The sequence below is a fragment of the Clavelina lepadiformis genome, chromosome 2 (assembly GCF_947623445.1).
Source record: "Clavelina lepadiformis chromosome 2, kaClaLepa1.1, whole genome shotgun sequence".
NCBI lineage: Eukaryota > Metazoa > Chordata > Ascidiacea > Aplousobranchia > Clavelinidae > Clavelina > Clavelina lepadiformis.
In genome coordinates this window covers 2,141,501-2,153,819 of record NC_135241.1, presented here as the reverse complement: position 1 = coordinate 2,153,819, position 12,319 = coordinate 2,141,501, and the positions used below count along the sequence as shown (strand labels likewise).

The 12,319-nt window shown below is 35.7% G+C and overlaps 1 protein-coding gene across 1 annotated transcript; it reads right to left on the bottom strand.

The window, feature by feature from the left end:
* Window positions 1-4,441: 4,441 nt before the first annotated feature.
* LOC143446928 (uncharacterized) lies at window positions 4,442-10,382 on the bottom strand. Its single transcript, XM_076946796.1, has 6 exons — window positions 10,171-10,382; window positions 7,407-7,597; window positions 6,704-6,811; window positions 5,868-6,026; window positions 5,444-5,547; window positions 4,442-4,932 (listed from the first exon to the last, which is right to left on the bottom strand). Exons 1-6 carry the CDS (start codon window positions 10,286-10,288, stop codon window positions 4,584-4,586), a joined length of 1,029 nt encoding a protein of 342 aa, XP_076802911.1. The 5' UTR covers window positions 10,289-10,382; the 3' UTR covers window positions 4,442-4,583.
* Window positions 10,383-12,319: the final 1,937 nt, after the last annotated feature.

Genomic DNA, 12,319 nt, shown 5'->3' with positions numbered 1-12,319 from the left:
AATTTGATTGCTTTTTACTGGCTCTAACCTCATTTTCTCAGGTTTCGTTTTTATGATGTATTTTTTAAAGTTGTCATCGAACGTTGTTATACCATGTATATAGCATAATTATATATACTTTTAAAGATTTTCCTCGAATATTATTAGACCCAGCTCTGGGTCCTAGCATAGCCCTCATGACAAAAACTGAAAGGTTGAATACAATCATATACACATGTATAGCTTATAATCTACAATAAATCTACAGTTACTTGACAAAACATTTTATCATTTAATCTCAAGGAAAAAGAAATACTAAGCCGCTTTTTAGAAAAATATATCAACTGGCAACTAAATTAATAATTCTGTTGGTAAATTTGTAATTGCACAGCTGGGGCTTCAGCTGCAACAGTATCATGTATAAGTTGTTTAGAAGTCCATGGTTTTTTAGGATTTTTTTTTAAAACAATTTATAAAATGCGAAAACTTATACTTTCAGAAGAAGTACGCTCTTTTCATTCCTGCCAAACTTTTGCAATAAAAAAGGCATTTTTTCGAAAATAAACAACGTATAGTACGTTATATACGCCTCGAATAAAAACCATAATCTTTATTCTTTTGTAATTATTGTTTGCTGATTCTAAGCAAAGGCGCCTTCTAATTATATTGTTAATTTTAACCATTGACTGTAGGGAGCAAAAGGTAAGGTGCTATTCTTGTTAGAGCATGATAGAGCTTGTTAGAGCTCTAACATGATACAATAAATATTTTTCTAACCATCATACATATAGGCCCATACCGTATACCGCATACACCAAAATATTAAGACCAGGTTAAAAGAAAACAAGCCAAAAACCAAAGCATCGGAGAAATCAAAAGTAGCAAATCATTTTATTTACTGCTAAAGAACATCAGAAACTTTAGTTAAAAGAAAATCCAAATCCACAACCGTCCATCAATGTTCAATATTGACGTGCAATCAGAGGCATTCAATTTATATAAAATGAAACAGTCGACACATTTCCGCTTTTAAAACCTTATCATACGGCTCTATCTTTTATAGTTTCAAATCAATTTCACTCGCGCAGTGTTATCATATCCCTTTATAAGTAGCAAATAATCACGCTGTCTAAGATTAATTTAAAAAGAATTAAGGAGGAGTAAAGAATGAATCTAACTCTACTTTTTGGCTTCAAATTGCAATTATTTTCTATAATGCATATTTGCCTTTCTTGATACACTTCGTCAAATTTTCAGACAATAAACTTTGTGTCTTTTCTGTTTTGTTTCTTCAAGAACTCAACAAAATCATTCGCAACGGATGGGTTAAATATCACGCTTGAAAGCATTTACAATACAAAAAGCAAACAACTTGAAAATAACAACAGAAAGAAAGGTAACTAGCGCAAAAATTCAAATTTCCATCGGAAAAGTAGCATTCAGATATGCGTTCGCTCACAATTATGACAGAGGTAAGTGAGCTTTTTGACTTCATGTTAGGTGAGATTTGGATCCCAGTTAGTGCATATAACGTGATACCAGCGATCGCAATCATCGCATTCTACCCACCACGTGTGACTCAAAGGATTTTACAGTACTGTGAAAATATCTTCGCATATTGGCTATCTCACCTAAGTAGGACCAATGTAGAAAAAGTGATGAAAAAACAAACTTAAAGATGAAAGAAGTCCACAAAAATTTAAAGAGAGTTAGAGGAGGAAATGTTGCGCAAGTGCATGAAAAAACCTCTCTCTAGCTCCTATTATTCGCGAAAAATTAAAAGATTTGTACAGGGACCAATTTCTTGCCTCAGTAAGAAATTTAGCTTTTTTTGAGTAAGATGTGTTTGTCTTGATGAGAAAGAAGGATAATATGTAGGTAGAAACTTGAAAATTGGAATATTAACAGAGAAGGGCTTTAAAATGTTGCACACGAAATTTCATTTTAAAATATACAAAACTAAAAATTTGAATGACGATTTTTGGCAAAATTTCGCTTACTGGTACTTTTGCATATAAGCTAGCTTACCCTAGTCTTTAAGAAGTTAAGAGATGAGATTAGTAAAACTGTGTATCTATTATTATGTAGTTGCGCACCTACGACTGTGAGCATACTTTAAGTGCATCCAAACATTTTTGGCAACCTGAAATTGTCAAATTAGGTCGTTTGGTGCCTCCAAGATCTTGCTGAAAATTGCCATACTCTACTGGCTAGAAAAATCGGCAGTTTTCGATAAGAGTGCGTGCAAAGATGTAAATTTTAGCGTGATGGCATGCACTTTAGCATTAGTTCTTTGTATATTTAATATAAATTGACACTCAAACAACCAGTTTTTCTATATTTAGGCCTATTATAAATTGTAATAATTAATCAATATTCGTTCCTGATTCGGGAGTGCAATAGTAAAGGGCTAGGCCTTACCATTCAGACCTTCAAATCGGAGCGCAAAACTACCGGTATAAGAGATCCCAAATTTTTAGCTTAAAATTGCATAAAACTGGCCCTAAGCCTACATACGACATTGGGCGAATGACGAAACAAAGTACTTAAATTCAACAATATCTAAACCAAGGACCGGAACTAGACCTATACGCATTAAATTGTTTCCAAATCTCACACAGCTCTAACCTGCAGCCTCCTAACTCTAACCAGTTCTGCCAGCAGCAACTCACCCAAAGGCGTTTTCCTCCAACACCATAAAAGTCAATCAACCATGACGAGTTATTTCCTCTCGCCTCCCGGCGTCACGTAACTGGTCAGCAACTTGTTTGTTCAGATTATATGAAATATTGTGTTCTTAAATCTGTAGTTGACTATATTAGCTTTTTCTTTTATTTTTTTGCAATGTTTTCCATGATATATGAAAGCAGTTCACCAAAACCACATAACAAATTTAAAGTATAACATTTTTCTTAGAATTTGGTAAAGAAATAACTACTTTCCCCGCCTACTTTCTTACAAACCTTTATAAAAGGAATTTTGTAGTAGGCTTATGTAGGGCTACCATATGTCCTCTTTCAGGAGGGTTTGTCCTCTTTTCTATAGAATAATGAATTGTCCTCCGAGGACACTGAAAACTGCCCAAATGTCCTCCTTTTTTGCATTTTGTGCTGTCTTGCTTATATTTTCAACACAATTAATTATATGTTTATGTGACTTTTCGGCATGAAGCCTAAGTCACGTCAAATGACTTTTCAGCGACAGCATGAGGTCTAATCATTTTTATTATCATTGTTTTAATTTAGACAAACATAAAATCTAAATAAAGCCAAGCAATAATGCCAAAGAGGAACACTGTGTTTTCTGATGAATTGCGGCAGAAGTATCCTTGTTTCAAAAAAGGAAGTAATGATTTTGAAGCTGAATGCATTACCTGTGCATATGCGTATAATTATCCAAAAACATGTGATAAATTCTTTAAACGTAAAACTTTATTTGCATTGTACTTACTGAAGAAATTGTCCCCTTTTTTGGCGATGAACATATGGTAAATCTAGCTTAGGTTTTTAGCAATCATTATAAAAATATTGACCAATGTAATCACAACATTGTTAAATTAAGTACAAATTCTTGCTTTTAATTCTTTGTCATGCTATTTATTCTTACTATTATTATTTGTGATTACACCAAGCGTAGTTAAGCAATCAAAAATTCGATTCTCACTGATCAGTGACGCTACATTAAGGACCTTGCTTGCTTGTAATCAGTGATATCCGTAAATAAACATCTGAAACCAACAAGCAAAAAGCTGTATATCGCTAAAACGGCGCCGGTAAAGAAGAGTTTGAACTTAAGCACATTTAACTGGGATGCTACTAAGTTTCTTGAAAGTGAGGAAACTTATATAAGCAAATGTTTTTTTGATAGATGGTAGAGATACAATTACGAGATCCATTTCATTGCTCTGGTCCACAACCAGTTTGAACGCAGAAAATTTCAAATCTCATTTTGAATTAATTCCTTCCAAAATCTTTTTTCAACCACTTTGGTGGGGATGGACGTGAAACATGTATTAGCATCTGTCAGTGTACTAATTAGTAATTACTGAACTTGTGAGTTTGGGTTTATCCAAGTTTGCTCTTACGGTAAATAAAAAGCTACATGGCTTTGCATTTGGACATGACTAATCTAACCCACCTGTAATCTAACCTAACGATATAATAATAACAGACCTGGAGAATGGGTTGCCAAAACTTTGCTTTCCAACTTTGTTTCAATACTTTTATCGGAATTCTCAAAAAATGCCAGAATTAGCAAATTTAATTGCCTGAATACCTATACACCTGGTGTTTGGAAGGTTAGCCAGCGTAGGTAAATTTATGAGTTACTCGGTCCCCCACCTATCGCGGAGTATCTTGGGTGAGAAATTCAAAATCTAACGATACATCACGCAATCGAGCTGAATACAAAAGCGATGTGCTTAGACATGATAGGATGCAACATTTTTTCTCGCATCTTGATAAAAATTGTTTTACTTTCATACTTTATTAAACTAATTGCGAAATTGTCTCTTGAAACTATAGACAGGATGCGAGACGCGTTGGGAAATGTATAGCTGTTAGATTCAGTTAAAGCATGTTTGAAGAAAGATTGTTTTGCATTTATTATGTTATAAACATTGCATTGGCAGAAAGCAAGCCCGATTCCTCATCTGCCATGGTCTGTTGCACTTCTACTGTGACGGGATTTGAACAGTGAGCTTCGATTTCCTTTTTTAACAAGTTTTCGTGCAATTTATTAAGGCTTTCTTCAAAGTCAATAAGCACATCTTCGTTGTCAATTCTATAGACGTCGTCTTGTATGGCCTTCCATTTCGTCACGCAACGGTACCGGTAAGTAGACAATCTTTGTATATGCCTTCTTTTCTTCGGTTTTACAACAATCTGCTTTAAAGTTCGTTTCCTTGGTCGTTTTGGTCCATTCAGTACTTCAACCAGAATCTTTTGATCACCACTGGCAAAATAAAAAGGTAAATATGTAGTAGTAAAATCAATGCAAAATCAGGTGTTAACTAATCGACAGAGTTTTGAAGTAGTGCTTATACAAATGTATAACACTTAATATCCAAGAAAACTAGTAGTTTAGTAATGAGATACAATATTTTCATGTCTAACAGAAAGTTCAAGTGATGTAACGTGTGGAACTTTGTTACGTCATATGTTCCTCATCATTGTTGTTCTTTCTTGTTTGTTTGCAACGTTTTAGCAATTAACAGTCTTAGCAAACAGTCGCCTAGAATATATGCTCAATATAAATGCTGCGCTTGCATCGTTATGAGAACTGTAGTTGCTTTTTGAAACAATTCAAAAGTAAATGTGGCTTTAGCAAAACTCATTCTGTGATAGTTAACGAGACAGCGCTACAGTTTACTTAAAGTAAGCAGTGTTGCAGTTGCGAAAATAAGCCTAGCAAAATCGAATGATAAAACTTTCGTAACAATTACACATGTAAAAATTCGGCAAACCTATCAAGTTGTGAATCCGATTCATCTCCCTTTGACAACCTGTCACTTGAATAACTTCCGGCATGTGCTATCTCGTACTTCAATGATGAACGCGGACTGATATCCTTGAAAAAGGGAAGTCATAAATAGAGACTAGAGTATTTGACACGGAAAAATGCTGATTAATGTTTTAAAGCTATTGCACTATAGATGCAAAAACTACCTATTAAATTTCAAGTTCAATAACACAGCATTAAATATAATAGCAATATTCAACAATAGCATTAAATAACATTTCAAATGTGACAACATACTTGTACACTTCAGTGTAACGCTAAGCATATATTAACTGCATGTACAGACGTGTCATTATTCAGCCACCAAGTAAATAATAAAAAGCTTTTTAAAAGTAACATCATTGCATTCGAGCGCAAGTGTAACTTACAACTTCTCTTGTCATATGGCCGACATGAGAGTTGCATTCTGGTACTTTGATAATGTACTGGTGTTGTATCTGCATCTCTTTTTCTGACAAGATGTCGTGTCGAAGAGTGACTGCAACTTGCCTTTTCGCTCTTATCTTATCCATGTCGTCCATCATTAACTAAACAGTGACAAAGCTAGTATAGTAAGCTTTAAAAAATTTAATTTACTTCGTTGTAGGAATGTGATTTCTTCGTAAAAAGATATTTTTACAAGCTATATTTTGTGCTAAACAATTTAAATAAGACAAATATTAGTAGAGCAAACTCCAGCTTAAACACAACCCCTTCACATTTACATCCAGGATAACTGCAATAAATTTTACTATTTATGAACATCAAAACATATCAAGTGGTCAGAAAAAGATTATAGAGTCACCCTTTCCTGACAACAGGCAAATTACGTACTTAACCGGGAGATTACAATACTGTATAATTTTTTAGAGGCACAGGATGACAGGAACAATCATTACTTCAACTTTTTAAAACAAAAAGCTAAGCAACTACCACTACAACCAGCATAGCTTAGCACAGGTGTGAAGACGCTATTCTAAATCGACAGCCAAATCTCAGTTACCTCGCAATCAGTTATGCCACAACTTAACAAGTATGTTTAAACAAAATATTTAAGCTTGGTTGTGAAAAGAAGCAAAAAATGATTAAAGAGCTGCACAAACTCATAGAAAATTCCGCATGAAACCTGAAGGCTGTACTTTCCCCACCCTTAGAATAACATAAATGCATACTTACAATTTCACATACATAAAAATATACACAAAAATATACAGTAGTTTCGCACCTCATATCCAGGAAATTTGATGATATGTGTTAAGTAAGCCATTGCCGGGCAATCTATCTTTTTACTACTTTGCCACTTTTGTCTTGGTCGGAATGAAGCATCAACAAGCTTAAAAAATAATTGTAAAAAATTATCGTAGTTGATCTTTCAGCCAGTAGTTATGTAGTAACCACTAGGGAAGATTATTCGGGTTCGTGCGAACCTGAATACAATGCAGGTCGACACGAACGAATCCCAAATTTATTCGGATAAGAACCAAACAATAAAATCTCATCCAAAAGTTGTCAAGTCTTGATTGTAACATGACGTAAACGATAAAAAAATCACTTTGTTTTAATAAATAATGTTTAAAAAACGATTTAAACAAAAAAATTGTTAGTAAAATGACGTTTATTGCAAATACGGCTAACGCTATTTCAGCTTCATCAGGGAACTAAATCATTGTTTTTTACTGAAGTAAGTAAATTTATCAGTAATATTGTATCGTATTGTATTGTTAGTATTCGTGTTCGCCCAAATCTTCCACAAAGACGATATTCGGCAAATCTATTCGGGTTTGTATCGACCCATCCCTAGTAACCACCGATTAAAAATCTTTACCAGCTTGAAAAGAATGTAACGTTATGTACTACATTAAACGCCAAATTTATACCCATTCCATGCATATTATTAGGTCAGTCTTATGATAAAAATAGCCACTTACTCTACGCTGCTGTGAAAGTGCCCTCAACTTTTCTTTCTTTCTGATGTCAACATCTTTTCCCATATGACACATCCATCTCTTTGCTCCAACAAACACAAACGGTATGCCATCAAATTCCACAGAAACACCTTTTCCAACCGTGAGAGACCACTGGACTCGGATTTTATTATTCTGGAGTTCTCTTATAGTGCCTACATATATTGCAGATTCAACATTTTATAATAAAACCCTTTTATGTTGTGCTCGACATAAAGCTTAAGACATGGCAACTGAAGTGATAATTGAAACATCACTGGCCTCCACTTACAAGAAATGTGAAATTACTGGAAACCAGAATCTAGACTAAAATGAGAGTTATTTTCATTTGACTGGTACAGTTTAAAGTGGTCAATTATTGGTTATCAATTTGTTAGTTAAGAAATGACTTAGGTCTGAGGAGTTTGGTAGTTTAGCTTGTACCCCATGTTCCAATATGGGTGAACGGCTACAGTTGAAATGAATGCTGTACTTGATATTTTATACACTATATACAGCTAAAGGTGCCTTTGGTAGAAGAATTTGTTGACAAGTAAGTCGAAATCGGTTAATCGCATAGTCAATTTGCCAAGCTTTTTTATGCGATTAACCGATGTATGCGTTTTTTACCTACATTTTCTCCACTATTCTCTTTTAAACACCGGCGCACGCATTCTTGCTCCTCCGCCGATTTTTGGAATGACACAATGCATTATGACGCAACAAGTGAGCTTCCTTCTTTTCGATTTCGACACAAAAAAAAACACTAAACAAAAACGGAAGGTTGCGGTTGCGCTTTGCGACGTAACAATCCTTAAATAAAAATTAGTCTTGTTGTTCTATTGTGATGTAACCATCCGTAACAATCCTTAAATAAAACGTAGTTTTGTGGTTCATAATCACTTTAGAGAAGGCCTTTTTTCGTGAAGTTTTACTTTATTGTTCAAATCATTTACGTGCTACTGTCTCTATAGCCTTCAGCCTTGCGGTGAATTTAATCACAGCTGTCTTTAATTCACAACTGCTGTCTTCAGTGTCTTGTCGTGTATTTAATCGCTGCGGGTTATGGGAGATCTTGCGATGATTTTTGTTTATTGGTGAGGATAATCTTAAGCAACTTAACACTTCATCAAATGAAATATGCGGTTAAGTGATACAAGTCTACAAATCAATCAAGAATTCCTATTCGATTAACCGATTTATGCGATTAACCGTTGAATTTTCTTCACAAGTGAATGGGAATGGTTTGGGATTATGCAATGCTATGCTATAAAGCGATTTATGCCTTTAACCGATATGCGATTAACCGATTTCGACTGTATTGTTAACTTAGTTAACTAGTAAAAATAAAATAAAAAAACTATCTTAGACTGTAATTAAAAAAATCAGTCAAGACATAATTTTGGGCATGACAACATCATTGAAGAATCAAGTCTTTTTTCCTTTTGAAAAACTGTATAATTATACCAGCGTAGGTTTGCATAAACAAACTTTTTTGAAATTGGTATTCTAAATCCAGGTGAATAGGATAAAGTTTGGTGTGATCATTGACCAGACAGTGTACAGAGAGAGAAATTATTTTTTGCCATTCAAACAATACATAAATTGCACAAATTAACAGTGACTTGGCGAAAAACTGTGCACGAGACAAGCTTCCATTGGGGCTGTGTGGGCTGCCAGTTAGATTTTACCGGAACAGTATTTCAAGGTAAAAATACTTGATCTTAATTAGTTTTAAACCATGGCTGGTAGAACAGTCAGCACAATATTGTGGCGTTGAATTGTTCCTCTATTTTTACAGCATGGCATGAGCTCATGGCTGGCTGCACTGTAGAGTTTGGGCATGGGCTCACTTAATACTGTTTTTCGTTAGCTTCATTAGCACACTGTAGGCGTGTAATTTTGCACTTTGGACAAAACGTTTTTGCACATTCAATTTTCAATTAGTTTAAAGATTTACTCTGCAATTTCGCACTTTCAATGAGTTCGACCTTGTTTGCTACACCCCACTTGTCATTGTAGGTTGTTTCAGCAAGATCTTGCTGAAAATGGCCAAACTCTGCATGCGCGATATGGATTGTGTTGATCATACACACCTTCAGTTAAACTATAGGCATACCAACACCGTGGCTACCTTTCATCGTTATAGCACCTATAAGCATGAATACAACAACTTGCACATTTTTGGCTGTCAAGTTTTGGCCTTATATTTCCCGTTCGTTGATTGTGTGAGATGAATTCATCAGCATGCATGCTAAGTTTCTATCTCAATACCGATGTTAAAACTAAACAAACTAAAAAAGTTGGCTGTTTGAACGCCAATTTACAGTAAATGAAGGGGTCTAACGCAGAAGTGCACAACCAGATAACACCACAATCAGTAGCTGGGGTCTAGCATACAAACGCATCATGTGGTTGAGAACTTCTGCACTAGACCTAAATAAAGAATTGAGATTTCGTTTAACGCCAAAATTTGCGTCTAGGCACCCTCGATTTCTGGTTGAAAACTGCAGTACTTTCCAGTCTGCCGGGTCTGTGTGTAGTGTTAGGTCTACCATATCTTTGTTTTAACTTCTATTGTGAAGAAACGGATAGCACTATCTTTATCGCTCGCCAATGCACAGGCAGATCGGCCAGTCAATATAAACAATACGATATCCAATACACGAATATGGTACAATGCCGCAAAATTTACCGGTACTAGCAAAAACATGCAGGCCTAATTAAAATACAGGTATACAGCACGTACCAGTTTTCGCCAATCGCTTATCAACACAGTACACTCTCCAAGCGGTAACTGTTTCACGTTGATAGAAGGTGAAAAACTCTTCAGCTTCTCGCAAAGTACTGAATCTGTGGAGTGGCATGATTTACCAGCATGAAATTATTATTTACGCAAAGTATATGAACTACTCTTCACTGTTGGACCAGAAATGCAAAATCCTGGTCAGCATCGAAACAAGTCACTAATTCATTAAGCCGTTCGTAACGCGACCTTGTTAAAGGTTGGGTAGTACTACGTGCAAACGCTGAAAATACATTAATTTTTAAAAAGTACAAGCAAAGTTGCAGAGATGAACCTGATTTCAAAAAGTTGTATTTTTTGCTATTATGCTATTCGAATAACATTGGCAAATAACATGTGCCGAAGCACAGGCATCCGTTGACGCGGAGAGACGTCTCAAAAACACGTCTGTGTGCATCCTTTTCTTAACAACGACTTGTTCGAAAATCGAACTGTGCATAAAAAAAACACAATGACTTTTTTGGCAAATAACGTGTTGTCCTGTTGCTATCAAGCGAGGCCTGGATCGAGATGGGATGACAGGAATATGTTTTTGATTTTTTTATAGTATTTCCCGAGTTTACAACTGCCCACCAGGTCCACTGGACAGGAGCATGTGTCAACGTCTTAAATGTCACCTCTTGCCCTAGGGCAGGGCTACTCAACTGGCGGACCGCGGTCCGAATGCGGACCTTTTCAGTGTTGAATCCGGACTTTATCTGTCTCAGTATTTACGCAATTGAAATCGTTCATCATAAGTTTTGTTATTCCTGCTTATTCAATTAATCAGCGAGTATGTAAGTGGTAAATTAATACCCATCCAGAGAATTATTATATTATATACCGTATTTTAATACATTTGTATGACTGTAAGTTATTTCATGAAAGTTATAACGGACCTAAGCAAATTTTGAACTTTTGTAACTGGACCTTTGCTAAGAATAGTTGAGTAGCCCTGCCCTAGGGCATTACAACGGTATGGCGCCACTGGGTGTCGATTACACTGGACAACAATTTACAACTTATTTTTTATTCCTCGCTCATTTCAAGTTTACCTAGACTAATTTTGCAATGCTGAATCCAAATCTGGTCTTAGATTTTTTCTAACACGTCACGTTTTTGAGATATGATATATGCTCACGACAACCCATAACTGTGATTTTGGCTAATTTTGGCTGAGCGGAACAAAACATTACATGTAATCAACCCAGTAATTTCTATTGAAAATAACAGCATTATCATACTGCACAATTTAACACAACCCAGGATAATTAAATCAGACAAAAATAACATTATATTCCCTCAAAAGTGCTTTATACACTTGCTCTTTCGAGTATGTTCAGTGTCAGTTTCACGCTGAAGAAACCAGCAGTAGTCCCCCATCATGTTTGGGTTAAATCGACCTCTATACCGCGATTCCATCACAGAGATGTCTTGGTGAAATCTTTCCCCATGCTCGTCGCTCACATCACCCAGGTTTGGCGGGAAAAATTCCAAGTGTGAATGAAGAAAGTGCAGTTTAACCGACATTCTGCAGCCCATTTCGCGGTATGATTCCAGCAAATTGTCCACTAGTTCCGAGTAATTTTCTGCCCTGTACTTCCCAAGAAAATTTTGTACAATCTGTACAAATGCATTCCAGGCTTTTAATTCAATTGAATTAAGCTTGAATGGAAATACTGGGTCACGGATCAAATCACGTATTTGGGGGCCAACAAATATTCCAGCTCTCAGTTTAGCATCACTTAGTATTGCACCAAATTTTTCTTTTATATGCAGGAATCCATCTCCATTGAAATCCATTGCCTTCACAAATTGTTTGATCAGGCCCAGTTTAATGTGAAGTGGTGGCAAGTACACTTTGCTCGGATCAATTAGGGGTTGGCACTTAACATTATATCTTCCAACAATGTAGTCCGTTCTCATTGGCCATTCAGTTGTGTCATAGTGGTTTGCATCGTCTCGACTGTCCCACAAACAGAGAAAGCACATATGCTTGGTGTAACCCAACTGCAATCCGAGCAAAAGTGACACAACTTTAAGGTCTCCACATATGTTCCAGTTATAAGCCCGGTAGTTAATGACCCGTAGGATGGTTTCCATAGACTCGTAC